General features: G+C 39.2%; 1 protein-coding gene and 1 long non-coding RNA gene across 2 annotated transcripts; one reads left to right on the plus strand and one right to left on the minus strand.

The window, feature by feature from the left end:
- Positions 1–813: 813 nt before the first annotated feature.
- On the minus strand, positions 814–5,323 carry LOC105839266 (fork head domain-containing protein FD4). Its single transcript, XM_036293786.1, has one exon. The coding sequence runs from the start codon at positions 4,902–4,904 to the stop codon at positions 3,651–3,653; it is 1,254 nt and encodes a 417-aa protein (XP_036149679.1). The 5' UTR covers positions 4,905–5,323; the 3' UTR covers positions 814–3,650.
- Positions 5,324–9,836: 4,513 nt separating this feature from the next.
- On the plus strand, positions 9,837–18,712 carry LOC118647875. Its single transcript, XR_004965024.1, has 3 exons — positions 9,837–11,489; positions 18,010–18,243; positions 18,300–18,712. It is a non-coding gene; the product is annotated as an uncharacterized LOC118647875 (long non-coding RNA).
- Positions 18,713–20,225: the final 1,513 nt, after the last annotated feature.

Below are 20,225 nucleotides of genomic sequence, written 5' to 3' on the forward strand. Positions count from 1 at the left end.
AAAGTTTGTTTCCTAGTTAGCCGCATCTGTCGCGACTTGTTAATAGCGCGCCGCAATCAACGTAATAGATGCGAGGAATGCATTCGCGTCTTTTCGCGAAAATAGACACAATTCTTTCTTCTTTTTTTTCCTTGCGCGAACGGTCAGCCCAAGTGTGCAACAAACGCTCATATTGTGGCCTGTGTACATTAACTAATGGCCAAGTCTGACCGTTTGTCATCACGACAAATAGATTTCTCAGGTACTCTCGTCGCGTCGCCTAACGGCGCGCGAATACGCGTGGAATGTTTCTGTCAACTTGAGTATCATTTTTTAAGCAGGCACACAAATACCGCAAATCACGCGAAAGGATCGATAATCCTCGACCAGCCCCGAGAGAAGGCCCAGCGTAAGTTCTTTTCGAGATAAGGAAAACAAAAATAAAAAAATAAGGCGTAAATAAAAAAACCAAGATAACATAATAAAAAATAAAGAGATACAAATAATGTATAAAAGTATATTTATAGAGATGAGAATTATAAATCACAGACAAAAAGAAAAGATCTTCAGAGAACTGAGGACCCAGAAATCGGGTAAGCGATTGAGAGAACTGTTAGAACCATATATTAAAACAGTTACAAAAAAAAAGAAAACATGTTTACACGACCTTTTATTGATGCAGCAAGAGAAGCAATTAATTTAATTAATTTGCGTTTAATAATTGCGGTAATAATGCGCGGTGTTCTTTTAGCTCAACAAAAACGCGCGTCATGGCGATTATCATTTTTCACTCTTCTCTTTCAAAGGAGTCGGGTGTGAATTAGCAGAGAGATATTCGTGGGAACAGAAACTTTATTAAAGTTCAGTTGCATCAAGACAGTAACAGAGGGAGAGGCCGTCGGCTTACGTGTGCTTACGAGGTAACTGTGAAAAAATGGTCTTGCGTTTCTCATCGGTCGCGACATCGGTGACACGATCGTCTTTGTCGAGAGATCGCACATCCGGATCCGCGTATCTGAATTCTATACGCACAGGTACGTATACATCGATACATATACATACATACATACAAGGAAGGCGGGGGTGGAACGGTGGGAGGGAGAGGGGGGGAGTACTCGGGTTTGTACAGAATATATATATATATATATATCTTCGTTTTACCGTCTCTACCAACGTAGATTATACAATGGGGATGCGCTATCTTAGACCCTAAACGACTTGTATGTTACACTATGAACAGGCGGAGATCGCAATCAGTCGGACGTAATGCCCCGCGTACATCAGTTTTCCTGTGCTGCCTCTTCCGGCAGCCGGGCCGCGTCCTCGCGTTATATTTACAAAAAAATCCTAATTTGCCGGTAGAATCCTCTCAGCGTGTCAACGCGGGCCGCTCATCTCAAAGGTGGAGCGAATTATATTTCGGGATGTGCATTAAAAAGATCCGTTTCATACCTTTTTTTTTTCTCTTACAAACTCATGGCTCTCTACTGTAGTGTACAAAGGTACTGCAATGGATATTATAAATAGATATACTTTATATTAGATAAGCGTATTAACTTTAAGTGACATTTATACGATTTGCGTGTCACTTTTAAAATAAACGGACCGCGTTGGGCTTACCGATCAACGAATCATCGTACGATGATTTGCGATTCATACGATGATCGTCGGGTATGCTTTATAGATTCTACCGTCGAACGCCAGTCTATACATAATTTCTTCTTAGACATCTATCTATATAATACACGTATAAGTTCTCTGAGCATAGCTAAAGCTAGCTCTCGTTCGCATTGCCAAACTCGAATTTTATTTTTCGCACTCGATGAAAAAGGGTCGGTTGTTCGTCGACAGAAAATTAGCCGTCATTATTACCCGAAAATCTCCGTTTATTAAATCAAGAGCAAAATGAGACACTTGCGCTCTGTATTTAAACAACAAATTTCGCAGTTTAAAACGTTCGAAAAAATGAAACATTCCTGAGACATCTTCGCGAGACTTTCACGTAGCCTTCATATTGTCCGAATAATTTTGATTCAAATACGAAAGAATGTAAATTTTCTAATCATTCATTTGAAATTTTGTTCATTTTCTTATATATATTTATTGAAGACACAAGTCTTCCTTTATTTTTATTTTGCTGCGTTTCTTCCCGTTACGAGGTTTCCGACAAAGATGCAAAAATTTCAATTAATAGCGTAAAACAATCGAAGAACGCATCGCAACGAATAACACGCGAGAATGTAACTTCCGCCGTTTCCGCATGACGTTAATCACTGAGAGAAAAAAAGTATTAAAGGCCAATTATTTATTGTGATATTTTCTTCGACATTTATTTGTTATAAAAAAATATATTTGTGAAAATAAAATATACATTTCTATGAAATATTCTGTGAAATATATTTTTGTAAAATATATATCTTATTTAAAGAGATTGCACTCAACATAAAATAAATACGCAAAATAAATGATTTATTTGCTAGAAATAAAACTTTTATTTCGCCGTATTTAAATGAGCCACTTATTAAAGAAAGTACTTCAAATTTCTTTATGAGAAATAATATATATTTTACTCTAAAAATTTTATTTCTAAGAAATGAGATGTATTTCGTAGAAATGTATATTCCGTCACCACGAATTTTTTTTATAACAAATAAATATTGAAGAATACGTCACAAGAAATGTTTCCCAATACTTCGACATTTTTTCTCTCGGTGTACAGAAACATTAATCGGCAATAGATTAATCTGTTTCTCGCGTGGTCACGCTAACACGCGATACCCAACAATTTTACGCCTCGTCCATTTCGGAGGTTACCTCACGCGTGCCACATTCATACTCGCGAGGACAATATAAATGTTTAAGAGACAACGTGAAACGTTCTTCAGACATTCTATTTTAAAAATTACGGAGCGTTGAGAATGATATGGGACCTAAATACACTTGTAACACGCGCCCGCGATTTCGATAATTAATATACATAAATGGTATATATATATAATTACATAAATATGTACATATAACAACATATATATAATAATATAAAAATAATACAAAGTGTAACATATAGTTCCCCATTATATCTATGCAAGTGGTTTCTCTCCTATAATTCAATCATTATTGCTTAAGTCTCTATCATCCTCAAATCTTCGTATGTGCCAAGTATCTCACTTTTATCATTTTGCAATGATGCAGACTCTTTAACCAACTTAAAGCCAAGGAAATCTATCTCATTTATTAATTTACTTATGCTTATTTATTTGTTTAATGGTACGATCCTATTTATACGGCAACGTTTCACTTTTTGATATTGCATGTCTTCGCGCAACTAAGTCTCAATTAGAATTCTATTAAAGCTCGATTTGTATTAACTTGAAAATATATAATTTTGCATTTTCTTTCTGAAATGTATTGCATCTCTCGTTAAAAAAAGTCTCTCTCATTTGTACACACGATATCGGTAGGTTTATTAATATTTTTGTTAAAAGAAAATCTGTCTGCAAATAGTTTTGCTTGTTGAAAACAACGCGACACAATTTGAATAAATTGCTGAAATATCCGAGAAGTTTCCGACAGCACGCAGTAAAAAATAAAAAGAGGAAAGATTGTAGACACTCGACAGACACGAACGGCTACCTGTCGTGCGAACCGACCGGCTTCTTCTGAGCCCTCCATTAGACGCTGGACCCGCCGGCAGAGTTAGCCGGGATATAATAATTCCTGACATGCAGATGATTGTGAAGGTGTACAGCTGATAGCTGCTGCTGTTGCTGCTGCTGTTGTTGCTGCTGTTGGCCGCCGCTTTGTACACTCTGATGATTCCAATGAGCGGCTGGAGACACGACCTTGGGTAGATCCGGACTGCCCGACGGCGGCGTGCTTGGCGACGATAAGGCGTTTGCGTCGGCGACCACGTCGACATCGACGTCCTCGTCGTCCTGATCGGCCTCTGGTAAGTCGTGCAGCTCGTCCTCGCTGCAGCTAAACCTGCGCGACTTGGCCGGGCCCAGAACGTCCGCTTCGATCTGATGTTGCTGATCGTCTGGCGCCAAGAGGGACGCCACATCGAACTGTCGCTTCCTCGGCTGAAAGGACGACTGTCGAAGGGACTGGCTCTGGAAGGGATTCTGTTGCTGTTGCTGCTGCTGTTGTTGATGGTGGTGATGCGGTGCCCACAACGCGGATATCGGCTGCGAGGTCACCGTGGGACCGAGAGCCGTCGGAGGCGGCGGAGTGGCAGGTAAGGGCGGCGGGCTGGGGCTATCGGGCTCCTCGTCCACCGCCAGGCCCATGTGCCGGCGCACCTTGCGCTGGGCCTTGCGCCGGCGAAAGTCGCCGCGCCGGAAATCCTCTAGGTTCGCCGGATGAATCGCCCAATAGTGGCCCTTGCCGTTGGCACTTCTGCCGGACTTGACGAAGCAGTCGTTTAGCGAGAGATTGTGCCGGATCGAGTTGCGCCAGCCGGGCCCGCGCGTGCGGAAGTAAGGATAGTGCTCGAGGATGTGCTGATAGATGTCGGACAGCACAAGCTTCTTCTCCGGCGACGACAATATCGCCATGGCGATCAGGCCGATGTAGCTGTGTTGAGGTTTCGGTTCCTCGGGTATCCGTTGGTGATGCGGATGCAGCAGCGCCATGGACAGCGCCAGTCGGCCGGGGTAGCCGGCTGCCGCGGCGGCCGCCGGGTACAGCGGCAGCGGCGCCGGGAATCCCGGACCGATTCCTAGGTGGGCCGTCGGCGCCCCCGAGGGCGGATGGGCCACGCCGGGATGCTGCATCTGCTGCGCCAGTCGCAACCGTTCCGCCATCGCGTAATGGTACAGGTGCAGCCGGTAATGCTCGAGGCCCGGGAGAAAGCCGGTTATCGGGTTACCCAGGCCAACGGCTAGCGGTTCCTTCGCCGGCGGCGGGCTTTCGTTGCTGCACATGATGATCTACCGACTGTCAACACCAAACAACCTAGATCCCAGGTACGACACCACTGCTTGTCCTCCCCGCGGAGGGGGAGCTCGTCGCGATCGCGGTCAGCGACGGTTTTCCGCGTTGGACTACGTGGTCATGGAATTGTCGGATTGGCGAACTGACATCGGAGAAAATCGGGACAGACTTTCCCGAGCACTTTTTCCCGCGCACTGAACTCGCCGCCCGTTTTCCCGGTCCGTCCCGATACGCGCGGTTGGAAGTCGGTCGGTCCAACCGAGTCGGAGTCGAATAGATTATCGCTCCGGGGGTGGCGACGTCGTCGCGCCGCCGACGCTCGCGACAGTCCCTGTTTTCCGACAGTTTTCACCCTGTTTGCCGCGATGCGCACCGAGCAGCGGACTGTTCATGATTTACGATCCTCGACCGAGTGTGACTGCCTCGCTGACGGGTTTTTCGTTCCGCTCAGTGCGCGGCCGCGTGAACGGTGACCGCCCATCGCGCGGGGAACCCACTCGGGCATTCGACGCGGAGAGGGGACCAGCGAGTGTATCTGGTCGGCGAGAACCTGCGCGGGGCCCTGCCACCACCGGAGAGAACCCGAATGTCGGAACGCCGTCCAATGGTAGAGCGGAGGGTCGGACGAAAATGGAACCCACCACCGGTCGTCACGCCTACGACGTTGCGATATTGATCCCGGCCGGCGTAATCTGGCCGCCGGTGGTGGTAGTGGAGATGGTGACGGCCTTGATGATGGTGCGGCCGTCGTCGTCGTCGTCGTCGTCGTTGCCGCCGCCGCACCACGTCGCCGCTCTCTTATCTCTACGTGGCCTAACGTAGCTCGATATCATAGCCGATCCTGGACCGGGGAGTTGAGAGAGAGACGATCGATGCGTGTTTCCTGTTTTCAGAGCGCGTGCTGCACCGAGAGTTTCGGAAATGGCATCCCGTTCGCTCTGTCTATCTATCGCTCTCCTTCTCCTCCTCCTTTTCCTCCTCCTCCCCTCCTCCTCCTTTTCCTCCTTCTCCTCTTGCTCTGTGCGTGCTGCTCCGTCGTCATGGAGCCCGACAACGGAGATCGAGACAGTCTTGCGAGATTGAATGGTCTTACCTATGATTCCGATGCTTGCGCGGATTGCGATTTTGATTTAAGGTAAAGATTTCAAATGTTTCTAGTGCAGCGAACTTGGATATCTGGATGTTTGAATTAAGTCATGTAATACGTTTCTAGTATTTTCTAGCAATTTCTAGTTTTATATTTTGTATTGTTTTTTCTCTTTATTATAAAATTTTGATATTTATATGTCCGTTATATTTTTAATGAAGAAAATATAGTTTACAAAATGCACTTGATATCTTATGCTACATGCATACGTAATCTCGTGATATAATAAACTATTATTATCTCAGCGACAATCACTATTGCACTTCTCGAAAAAAACTGTTTTAAATTTGATCTTTAATATTCTAAAAAATGTATTAACAAAAGCTGGAATCTACATGTCGCTGAGAAAAATATATCATCACTATAGAATAACTAATTTATTATTAATTATATATATTATTAAGATTATTATTATATTCAATAACTAAATCGTACGTGCTGATGATAAATTATCAAATTACATTACTAAAGAGGCTGTTGTGACCGTTTAAGATGGCTGACTTTTGCGCCCATCTTGAATCAATCTTAAATCTGGATAAAAATTACATCGGCAAATATCTAATTCGCAAAAACTAATTAAATAAATCAATGTGACATAACCGCGCAAGTTTGATATAACATCTTCAACAACCTATTTGAGCCCGCAATTAGATCTTTTTACAACCGATCCAAAATCGGACCCATCGAGTAGAACCGACAATTGTCTCGCTTCAAAGACGTCGCGCGGAGGGCACGAGGGAGAGAAGAAACGGGTGATTCGCGGAGACTTCCGTTGGCGCCCCTCCGATTTTTTTCCTTTTTTAGATCCCGCGACCCTTGCTCGCTCGTCAGAGAATCCTTTCGGCCCGCGTGGCGCAATTCGCGGACAAAGGCGCGATAAAGGCGCCCGGGTTGCCCTGTTATACGTAGTCACCGCCCCGCAACTATTTGTAAGCATCCGCCATGCTGGTTTCATATCTGCCGTTTCGGCTTGCACAAAAACATTATTTTCAATCGCGCTGGAAGCGAGGGGGGATGGGGAGGGCCGACGCAGCAATATGGCGTTTACCCTGCCCGAGGGGGTACGAGGGCGAGGGAGAAGGTACAGAGGGGACGCGCGACGTGCGCGCGATCGGCTCGGATTGCAATTGTTGCGACTCGTTGCAAATAACAGTTCGTCGTTCCCTCTCCCCCTCCCGCCCCTCTCTCTCCCCCTGGATTCGTAACCAGTATCCGCTCCCCTCTTCCCCGTCCCTCTTTCTGATGCTATCCCTGTCACAGGCTTTGCGATTCTCCGTTATTCGTGCCCGTAAGCCTCGCTGCTGACAACGGAAGTACAATGTTGCGTATCGGCGCGGTGTGTAAACGTTCCATTGGCGGAGTTACACGCCACCCGGTACATCCCGTACGTGCAACGGCTACAGATAACGATATCGCGCGTTGTCTGTCGGCGAATGCATACGGCACACATGCATTGCGTTTGGGAAATAACGCATATTATTGCGGTTTTATTGACGGAAACCTGGCAGACAATTGTATTTCGTTAGCGTATATAGCTACAGAAAATTGTTCTTTAAATTGTTCTTAAAATTGTTCTTTAAACTGTGCCTTTTTTTCTAATGATATCCTCTAATGACTTGAAAAAAAAAAAAAAGATTGTAAAGCATAGAAAACTTAAAATCAACTTGAAATTAGAAAAATAGCACGTCAATTTATCTGGTCTTTTAATCAGTCAATTTACTTTTTGTATAAAAAAAGTTTCTCTTTGCAACTTAACTTAAATTTATTATTAATGAATAGAATTATTAACATGTCATACTTTTTATAAGAAAAATATACTTAACTTCAGTTTGTGCTAAAAGTGCGCTAACGTAATTTATTAGAGTAGCGCGAAATTTAATATAAGATTTAATATAATATTTAAAGTTTTAATCGAGAAAGAATATCTTGTATATATCGCACGTAAATTTATTTTTAAGACAAATTATGCTAATTAAATATTTATTTGTTTCCGGATTCGCGTACGTGTAAATAGATAAATCCAACGGAGAGCATTTTGAATGTAAGTACGGCTCTTAGAACCACATTTAACGGCAAATTTGCGCGAAATATCGCGTCGTGTAAAAAGATGCAATTTCCCCGGTATAATCCACTTTGCGCGCTTTTTCGCGCGCCACGATGGACCACCCGGGGTCTACGTAGCCGGGGCATTGCATTATCGGCAACAGTGAAAATCGCGCGTAGATAGGCGCGATAAAACGTGCCTTTCAAAGGCAGGCTCCTCCTCGAAATAACCAGGGCCTGTATTTGTGCTTGCGCGAAACAGGAGACCGGAGACACGTAACTCTATATCCGGTCCGATCAGATACGATCGCCGTTGTGTGGTGCCAAAAAGGAAACCGAAGAAGCCAAAAGGGAGGGCAATGAGTGGCAGCAGCGGCGGCGGCGGCGGCGGCGGCGGTGTGTCGAGGTGGCGAGTAAGATGCTCTCGAATTCGCGGGGCACAAACTCAGGAGAGATAAGATCAGTCTCTCTCGGCGAAAATGGCTACAACTGAGTGAGATGTTAAAAGCCGATCTAAGGTGGTTGCGCGAAACCAGAGCTCGCCGCCGCTGTCAAAACACAATAAAACGACCGATCGAGGGGAGAATCGATCGATTTCGAGTAGCAGCCGACAATTGACCCCCCGGTCCCGGGTCATCACGTTCACAGGTAATGGCGTCTGTGTGAAGATGCAGTCGATACGGTGTACAGATATATTGGGCCATTGTGCATGCGGCTTGCGCGTTAAAACTTTCTCTCTCTCTCTCTCTCTCTCTCTCTCTCTCTCTCTCTCTCTCTCTCTCTCTCACCTTGCGCTTGAATAATGGCGATAATTGTGACGAAGTGGTGCGTCATTGTGGGAAAAAAGGTACACCCCGAGATCCGCGATCGAGGGCGGTAGCGCGGGTAAGTGGCAGATGCATGGCGCTCCGTTGACAGCTTCTCCGATTTCCCTCCGCGTCCTCTCAGCCGAGGACATCGTCCTCGATCCTCTCTATCGCATCTCTTCTGTTGAGAAACTGGAACTCTCTGTTGCACAATTGCTGCGCGTTGCGTTTCTCGTTTTGAGCGAATTCCTGTGGCAGAAAGCAATAATCTGACAAAGTGAAGAAGTCCAAGGCAAATATGTGACAAATATAAATAGAAAAGGCATTTATAAATGAGAATTTAATTTTTTTTCTCGCAAAACTAACAAACAAATATGTAGTAAATAATTTTCAACATTATATACAGCCGATTTAACTTTAAATATTAACGGCAGAAAATATGATTGACACATTTTGTGTTTTGGGATTATTTCTTAAAGAAAAACTAAAAATAAAACTTTAGAAACCTAAATATATATTAGAAAGTATCTTTAAATGATGTAATAGTTTTTTAATAATGTTTCAAATTTTACAATAAGTTTTTCGTAAAATGAGCAAAAATGAGCGTCTGACAAAATAAACCTCAAAACCATTATAAAAACCATGGATATATAAATTATATATAGATTTACACTTTCTTAATTATTAAAGTAGATTATATTATTAATCAATATTAATAAAGTGCAATGTTTAGTTTTCAAGAAATAAAAGGATGTCGCTTTAAAAGACCTACGTTGGTATTGATAATTTTCTTCTGCGTATTTTAAACATATCTGAAATTTAATTTTGATCTTTCAATTCGATCTTCTCGTTGTCAGTTTTGTATTTTATTTTCAAAGGGGAGGACTCTCTTAAGGATCCTCTCGAAGTAGTATATTTTTCGCTTCGTGTATCAGAGGAGTGGAAACTACGCGAAAATTGGTTAACGCTAATCCCAGCTTGCCTAATTCGCCATATAATCCGACGGAAACTCACAGCAGTTTCCCCGTTGGTAAAGTTAATAAATGTCGCGGTGAGGCGACCGGCAAGTTCGAAGCCTGTTCGGAGTTTCGCGTCGGAGCACGGCACAAGGTATCCGACGGTTTTGATGCTTCGGAATACACTGCTAATCGGTTTCCAAACTCCTCCTTGTATATATATTTATGCTTGCGACGGCTGATCGAACAAATCAGATCCCGCTATCTCGCTGGAATTCGATTCAACGTTAAATTTTAGAGAGATAGCATATCAATTACAAAAATTTTAAATATAACATTTTCTTATATTGTTACTAAATTATTAATCTTTTCAGGATGGTAGGGCATTATAGTGACGTTGAAATAAATTCTGAAACAAGGAATACAATGAATTATAACAAGTCTTTCTCAAAGAAGAGTTGTAAAATTTTAGAAATAGATTTTTCTATCCTCTAAAGATCAAGATTATTAGATTATTAGGAATAAAAATTGGAATTTTAGAGTCAATTTCTTTAATGAACATTAAACGTAGCGTGCAATGAATACGAAGAAAATGTAAAATATAAATGTGTCGTACAAGATATAACATAAATTATTATTTATGTACAGCTTTAACAAATTCTAATTCTTATTCCTTCATTGTGCCTAATTTCTCAAATATTTATTTTTGGTCACATTGCCGTAACTTTAATTAAGACATACTATCAAAAAAAGTGATACGCTAGATTGGTAACCTTTCTCTACATAAAATCCATCTTTATAAGCTTATTTTCCTAAAAGTTTCGACGCGTGGCAACAATGTACTGGAATGCTTCGAAAACTTTAATAGAACGTTATCGCGCAATGGGAACATTTAGGGAAATTAGTCTATTTCGATGAAATAGAAATATTGAAATGCGACGGTGGAATATATATACAGTGCTCATCGAGTATGTACGATTCGTACGATCGTTAACTATTCCTACGAGCGAGCCGTTTAGCAAATAGCGCAAACTTGGCAAACACTTCCGGGGCTGCCAGCCATTACGGAGTCGCGCGTGTATCCATTAAATTCTCCGCCGCGGCGCAAGAGAAAGGGCATTTAACAACGATGCTTTATGCATATTCTAACGAGCTTGCAATCAACTGGTACTAAACATCGCCGGGGCTTCCCGCCACCCCCTTGCGACCCGCTTTTGTAACACAAGGCAAGGGAAAGAGTAAAAGATAGGAGGACGAGCGGAGGGGTGAACACGATGGAAGGGCGCAAGGGGGTGGGATGGCCGAAGGTGCGGGAAGTGCCGTCGGTGTAGGTGTGTTGGCAACGTGATTGTATAGGTGGAGTAACTGGTAGATAGCGAGCTGTGGAGAGACGGGAAGAGAGCGTGCCGCGGCAAAGAGAGTGGGGTCCATTAGCTTTGACGCTCGTCTCAAAGGGAAGCTGCCGTTTTAGCGTCGTGTACCGGCCTGTTTCCTAAGCACCCCTTTCACGTTGCGCGACGTTATTGCACCGGAGACCGGGAAAATAACCCGATGCCCGACGACGACGACGACGACGACAATGAATGAACTAAGGGCACATCGTACAGGACACGTTCTTTACAGGTATTGTGTGTGTGTGTGTGTGTGTGTGTGTGTGTGTGTGTGTCTATGTGTGTGCTCTTAAATATTCATAATTTATAAACTCTTTCAAAGAAAGCACAGCTCCCATTGGGCTCCGGCCTGTTTCTCACAGCAAGATTTCCGGGGCTCTCTTGCTTTTTTCGAGAGCAACCGAGCCGTGATAAGTAGCGCGCCATTGTTTTTCTATCGACGGGTTGTTGTTAACTGACTTCGAATTGCGTTTACAGTTTCAGAGCAAAATTGGAATTAGCAATTTTTTTCTATTTAAACACTCGACAAATTTAATATTTTAAATATTTAACTATAACATAAAAATTGTAAAGGAAAAATTTCTTTACTACATATCTATTTAAAATGTTATTAGTTTGACGTTTTCTAAACGAAAAATTAAAAACCTTCTTTCTGGATAAAAAAACATGTATTTTGAAGTCAGTAATTATTTTGAGTAATATAAATTATTTAAGAGAACATTACTTTCCATTAAATAAATAGTTCTGCTCTGTTAAAATATTTTTATGTTTATAAAATAAATTAAAAATGAAATATCATATATATAATAACTTAAGGGTCTAAAAAATATTATAAAATTAAGAATATATAAGGTACTTGTATTCAATATGGCCAATTTGACTCACTCTCCATTTTCAAATAGTTACACAATGAATTTCACAGATAACGCTAATATATTGCTCAGAAAGTCAATATGATGTAATTGTGCTAGTTAACTGCTCAATATTTCCTTTCTACGGCTTGTATTAATCACACTTTATTCAAATTATGTTCTTCTGAATCTAAAATTTCAAAGGTAAATTTTTTTGTGTAACTATTATGTAACAATTATAAATATCCACGATTTATATTATTGTAGCTCTTTATTTATGCTTTTCAATACTGTATTTATTTTAGGTTTTTACTAAAACATCTTATTTATAATTAAAGAAAGAAAGCTCTTTGTTTTGCGCAACCATTATGGCCAGGAACGCTAATAAAAATATAATATATCTTATTAATATACTTAATATAATTAATAAGAAAGTTAAGATTCTGTTTCTTTATTTAATATTTAATTTTTGATTAGTATTTCTTGTGTTTTTCTAGTTAGTTGAAGCTTTTTGACAGGTAAAAGTTAAGATAACGCCCCTTGTAGTAAATAAACACAGTTTCATTATTTAATGAATAACTGTACGTGTAATTTTTTTCACAAGTATGTTAATAAATACTTAATTAAACATGTTGATTCTGTTATTTTGCATTTGTTCAAAAATATTTACGAGAAAGAAGAAAATACATTGAATATATATGTAATCAACATGGCCCAAGTGTTATCTTTTTTTAAAATCTTTACTATACTTATATAAATAATTGAAAATATTTTATATATTTTTTTTGTCTCAGAAATATGTCTTATTTTAAATCTGATCCTTATTTTTCAATTTTGTATTTATTAAAAAATTTAAAAAAGCTCCAAAGCTTAGAAGGGGGCTATATTGGGTACAGGTATCTTATTAATTGTTTGTAGTTTTTATCATAATATTTAAAGTTTTTTACGGTAATGTTTTTTAAAACTGTAATTTATATTTAAATATAGATACTTTATTTTACTCGCAAACTCTCAAATAAATATAAGATTTTACGTATAACAATTAATAAATTGTCTAGCAGTAAATGCGCAATGATACACTTTGCAAAGACCGCTTCTCGAAACTCTCGTTCAGCAACGCGATTTACCATCGATGACTGTTCGAGATGCCGCGATTGACGAGTGGTGCCTTACAGAGTGGTGCCTTACAGAGTGCTCTCGACGGCGCGCTGAACGACGAACTGCTGCCACTCGAGAGGGTAGCGGAAGTAGCGACGACGACCCGCGACGGGGTGCCATTTGTGTTTACAGCCGCGCGGCCCTTCACACCTAACGAGACGCACCGGACTCCACTCTTCGGGGTGAGCCGCACGAGCCGTCGTTGTCGAGAGGCGTTGGCGCTTACGTTGTCCCTCTACAGTGCGGAGAGAGAGAGAGAGAGAGAGAGAGAGAGAGAGAGAGAGAGAAGCGTAATTCCGAGAGAGTGGAATAAAAGGGCAATTGAAGCGGAAACGCTCGAGATCTCGAGAAAGAGAGAAAAACACGAACTTCTAAAACACTTTTCTCTCTCTTTCTTTCTCTCTCTCTTGTTCTCTCTTACGACGAAAATTTCTAGGGACCAAGAGCGAGAAATGTGACCGTTTGGCCGTGTAACAAGATTACACGGGGACCAAGCACAGGATAGATTAGATCCAAGAAGAGATATTTAGTGGGGCCAGACCAATACTCCCGTGTCTCGCCCCCTCCCGGCACTTACCCCAGCCCCGACAAAATACCGGGATTTTCGCCAATATTTTGAGTGTTTAGCTTTTGTCGCGACGTGATGGCCATTGTTGTGAGGCCCGGGAATGGGCGTGTATGAGGGGTGAGGGGAGAGGGGACGAAGGGGGCCTCCTCCGTCGAAAGGGAGAAAGGGAACTGGTCACTTTCCTCTCGGCCCTTCCTTCGCACGGGCCCATCGCTATTTCGATCTCGCATAAAGGGTTCCTTTTCTCGCCGATTGACCGCTGCTCTCGAGATAATGAACGGGCCAGTTGGTTCCTTTTACAGGGATCACAAAGGTCTTTGTCGTCGCGTTTGGCGTTCATACGATTTATTAAGTAGGAATTAGTGGGATTAACTTTGAACCGCGCGCAGTTTTCTTCCGTTATTCGTAAATCGTAAATATTCTTTTTTCTACAGCGGTACACGTTATTTGTTTATTTGCCACTACCTAAACTAAAAAAATTATAACATATGATTATATTTAGCATAAACATAATTGCGATAGGTAAACAATGTGCATCGGTAAAATTTGAGAGAGAATCTTTATGCAGTATATTTTTCTAAGATTGCACGTATACGTCATATATAATCATATTATATTTTTTGGTAATATAGAATAAGCGTAGCAATCATTTATCGATGATTGATCAATCACTGCATGATATCTCCATTCTGTAATAACAGCTCTAACTCGTTTAATTCCTCTTGCCGCAAGGGGGAAGGGGCACGGGAATTGTTTTCCGTTCCCGAAAGTAAATCCATTCGCTTCTCGTCGATGGATTAACGTGGTGGGACGGAGGGCGGCGCGGAAAGGCTTATCGAGCCCTTTGATACGCGACGGCTATCGGTGATCGAGAATACGAGATCAAAGCCCACGGCATCGCCAAGGTTATACCGTCCAAATGTCGCGGTAGCTTCGGATGAATATTTCAGGGCCCCTGGCCGCCATTGCTGCCTGTCGGGCTAACGTTCGGATGTCGTTCCCGCAAAGAGCATTTGCGCAATCTATTAGCGCGTTCGGAACTCTCGGGGATGAAACCCTTTTGTCGTTCGTGCGAAGTGCTTAAGCGGTTGGTTAAGCCTGATCACGGGGGTGCAGGCTCGTACACACGCACACGCGTCTGCATTTGTAACGCGCTTCTTGTCGCATCAGAGCCTCCGCGATTGATCATCATCGACGATGGCCGATAGCGTTTAACCCTTTATTGGACTCTACACAGATAAAATATAATAATTAATACTATCTAGCTATGTATTTTAGTCACTTCTCTTGTTGTAATTAAAATAAAAATATAAACAAAAATGTACGTCTTATTAAAAGAAAATAATGTAAATCGTTGTTCCATAAAAGTGTCAAATGCATTGAAAAAAAGAATTTAATAATAATAATCAAATCTTGGTGAAATAACTTCAATTGAATATTTTATTAGTATAATTAAATATATAATAATGTTAAATAATTATATTAATGGTAACTAAACATACTAATAGTAATCGATTACTAAACAGTTACTTAATATTACTAAATATTTGATTACATATTAACCAAATATTTAATTGAAATTATTTCACTATAAAGGTACCATTTCATTATTACTATCAAACTGTTTTTTTTTTTTTTTCGTATATTGATATGATGAAAAAATGTTTTTTTAAGCGCTTTTAATACTCCTTCTAATTTTCTTCTAATTCTAATTACAAATTTGCAATTTTTTACATATTCGTAACAGACATCGCGTTCACACAATTTAAAGAACAAGATACTTAACAGTCCTATTATGCAGCTTTTCGGAATTGAGGCATCGATAATTCTCTGAACATAAAATCTGATACATAGCGTCAAATAACACGCGTGCGTTTGCGTACGAATCCACGCGACGTAATTCACACGTGTTTGTGGCAAATCATATAATAATTATCATTATAATTATGGTAATCGTTCTGTAGCGCACGTCGACGGACGAGGAGAGCAATTGTGAATCTCATCGCGGCACAAAATTATTATTTCCCCGGCGTGAGAGATACACGTGATGGATGCCCCTAGCATCGGGATGGCCTCGCCGCGCGAGGTACGAGGCCCCATTGTACTCGGTATTCGGCGGGCCTACGAAAACACTCGAGCACTTATTGCGACAGCCGCCCATAACCGTATCTCTGTTTCAGATTGCTCGAAAACCATTGTCCGCTCGAGATAGTTTCGAATAATAACACACGCTCGCCTCAAGAGCGCCATGATGCCTCTCGCCCCGAGACCTTAATAACCACGGAAAATATATGTTACAATAACTTTGCGAAATTTGATCGTGAATAACAAATCCCCGCGTAATCTCTAAAAGTGAATATGAAATTCGATAATAATGACGATCTGTTATTTTGTAAGCAATACGCTCGTTATGATAAATTACTAATGTAATTAATGTAATGTACAGCATTAATATATATAATCTACATTAATATATATTATTAATATAGTCAAAGTAATTTGTTGAACAAATAGTAACACAGAGAAATCAATAATTCTGGTTTAATTCTGATAAAAAATAATTTAATCGCGAGTTTTATGTTTAAATTTTATTTATGCTTTTATTTATATTTATTTATATGGTTTATATATATATATATATATACATATATATAATTACTGATAAATTACCTATACACTCCGCAATGACATAAACATTTCAGTTCTAAAATTGCAATCTATTAAAATTTATATAAACAATTTTGAAATAAAAATTTTGCTTGTGTATGGAAACTGTACAAAAAAAAATATAAAGAAAAGGTATTTATCAACGACACAACCGATATCGCGAGCATCTCAATAACATGATAGGCCTCGCTGGCGACATTGATACCATCGGGCAGCTGTCGCGTGGCGCGCGGCTATCCGCAACAATACTTGTCGAAGTCGACGACAAAGGGGATCCCCGCTTCCTAGATCGCCATGGAAAAGGGTTCTCCACACGAGTCATAACACGAATACAAAAAGAAAACTATGAACAATTTAAAATTCAGATACTTCCAACATCTGTGTGTTTTACATACTGCAGAGACACGTAAAAAATTTCTAATCTACGAAAAATAAATATCATAATTAAATTATATTAAAATACATATTATAAATAAATTAATTTGTTGCAAAAAGTTATAATAGAGTCACTTTATGACATTTATATATATTTTATTTAGATGTGTTTTACATAAATAAAAAATATAATCGCATAGAATACATCTGCGTTTTAGTAATTTTTTTGCCGAGAGACTCGCAATTGGTTGGCTAATTAAGCGAACGTCGAACGGTACGAAGAGATACCCGCGCCAAGCTTTCCCCGCTGTCGGTCTCTAGAAGGTATGACAAGCCGAACCGAGGGTGAATTTACAAAACCGCTGAATTAATAAGCGTTAATGCATGCTGCGTACGCGCGTTATATTCAATCCAGGCCTGAAATTCAAGGGCTTCCCTCAAAATAGGATGGAAACAGAACTTATGCATGCCCATTAATAAAACAAATAATTATAAAATTTACTATATAAAGTTAAAACATAATAAACGTTAATAACACATTACAAAATTACTATATTATGTCAGCTTACAAGAAATATAAAATGTATGGTACGATTTAATTGTATTACTTTAAATAAGATTTCCTTTTTATTATTTTGTTGAACGTATTTGAACATATTTAATTTAAATAATATATTTAAGGAGCTATGAGAGGTCTTTGTACATAGTACTCTAAACATATACATATTTAAATTAAATTAATTACAAATTTTTACTTTAATATCCTCAATGTTTAATACTCGTTAACTTACAGTGATTAACATAAATTGGTATCGATAATCGCTTGCAGAAACAAATTGATGTATTAAAAGTATATGCAACTTACAGTACAGTATATGCAAATTTAAAGAAGTTCTAAGAATAGAAAAGTGCAAGTTCTCAAGATATTGCTATGGTAGAATCAAAAGAAATCATATTAAATAAAATAACAGTTTAAAAAATAACTTAGTTGAATGAATTTAATTTAGATATTTTTTTAGAATATTTTGCATAAAACCTTGCTTAGTTCTCATAACTCGTTAATATATTGTTCGAATTTTAATACTTCAAGTCTCTGATGTTAAATATTTCATATTTATTTTTGTTATCCGCAGCGAAAGATGTTGCTTCGAGTTCACGGTGGCTGTCTGAAAGATTCGTATGAAGGTGCTTATATCCTATGGCTTCCTCACAACAGGGGCAGGTAGGATGTGCATGGAAAGCGGATTGAATTAGGATTTGGAAGAAAGGCTGAAGGGGTGGGCTGACCCAATTTGCATGGCATAAACCACGTCGGTCCTTGAGATTCAATTTAGCAGGAGGGGCATACGTACAGAGCTTTCCTTGATGTAAGTAATATAAATCGCTTTTTGGTGTTTTCTATATGCACATGTTTTTATTACAGATCAGACAGACTGTTATCATCGGAATTATTATTGCTCTTACGAAAATTTAAATTATATTGACAAGAAGGGTTGACGAATACGTATCACTTAAATTATTTTTTATGTTAATCATATTTCTCATTTTCTATCGATTTGTATGAAAATAAACGTTGAAAATTGTAATTTGATGTTTTAGATATCTATTATTACAATGTTTATTTTTCTACTGCACAAATTAATTTATTATAAACTTTTATGCAATGTGCTACCAAAAGTACAATTTAGAGAATTATGTAATATAAATCGTCTAAATCATATTTGAAGGTCTCTTAAATTATGTCATCTTTAAAATTCGAATTTATAAATTACAATAATTAAAATATAGAGCATTATTAATTAATGCTTATTTTATTAATACTTTATTTAAAAAGGCTAAAAATATTTAATTATTAATAAATATTAATAATGAACTGATGACTACGGAATAAAACTTGAATTTATTTTTGCAATTAACATTTTTTATTCATATAAATTATAATAATTTTATTATTATCACTTATTAGACTTACATTAATATAATTTGTTGTAATAAAATTTGTGTACGATTTAGTAAACGTAATAATTTTTATAAAATTATCAAATAATTTTTATAATAATTTTTATAATAATTATAAATAAATTTGCAATTTAAAATTGCATGTCACTTTTCCCTTCATAAAATTAATAAAATATCTAATAACAGAGTCACAATCAAAGTAATATGATGTTTATATTTTAAATATTATTATATCTTTTAGAAAGCATAAATCGCCACAACTATATCTTTATTACTCGGTATTCATGATCCAATCTCAAGATTGTCTTAGGTACGATCTTACGAGATCTCTGCAGCTATACAGTCATTTCATTGAAGTCTTAAAACTATCCATAATCGGACTTAAGACGATCTTGAATCATCTGACTGTGGAATGTACAGGCTGCAGTTTACTCAATTTTGTTTTAACATTGAAAACTGCTTTTAAAATAAACATATATTGCATACCTCTCTATTTTCGATTTCTTCTAAAATATGTCTACGACAAGGAACGTAAACACGCGTACGCGAATCATAGGCGATGATTTGCTAAACACAGGCTCGCTTCTGAAGACAGATGTACGAACATGTGTCTCGCCGAGAGGCGCTAAATGCGCGGCGGATTTATTCAGTTTGTCATCGGATCCACCGCACCATGAAACTGCACGCTTATTTCTCGTATTACACCCACGTACTGTTGGGTAATCATCGTGTAATAGCCGAATAATAATTTCGCCATCGGAAAGAGAAAGAGTGAGAGGGAGGGAGCCCGAGAAGTAGACCCCCGTGCCCCAAGAACGAGGCAGATTACCCGCAGGCTAGGGGACCAATATGGGCACCTTAAACGTCCGCTCGCGTTCGGAGGCAGGACGAGAAAGAGAGGGAGAGACCATCCGTATAAAACCCTATGTATCTAACCCCACTGCGATGTTTATTATTCACTTAGAATGCTCACGTTCTACTTGTTCCCCGCAGAGCTCGATCCAACATCGGCTTACCCCTTGAACACGATGCGGATAAATACTGGATAAAAGTGTCAAGATAAATGTTACCGTAATCGTAGATTGTAATAAGAATGCTGCTGTGCGATTGTATAACGACAAAAAAAAATTAAAAATAATCTTTTGATCAAATGTAAAAAAAAAACTATATGTAAAAATGACATATCTTGAAGTAATAGCATTAAATTTTTGGCCACAAATTTTTTTATAAATTTTTGTAAAGGAAAATCTTACAGATATTTTTTTTAGTATCAATGATATTAATTATTAATTTATTGTGATATTATTGTTTAGCTCAGTTCAAGAGATGCGTTTCAAGACAGAAAGTAACGGCACGTAGTTTGAAGAATTAAAAAATGTATATAAAATAT

This window comes from Monomorium pharaonis, chromosome 11 (assembly GCF_013373865.1).
Source record: "Monomorium pharaonis isolate MP-MQ-018 chromosome 11, ASM1337386v2, whole genome shotgun sequence".
Lineage (NCBI taxonomy): Eukaryota > Metazoa > Arthropoda > Insecta > Hymenoptera > Formicidae > Monomorium > Monomorium pharaonis.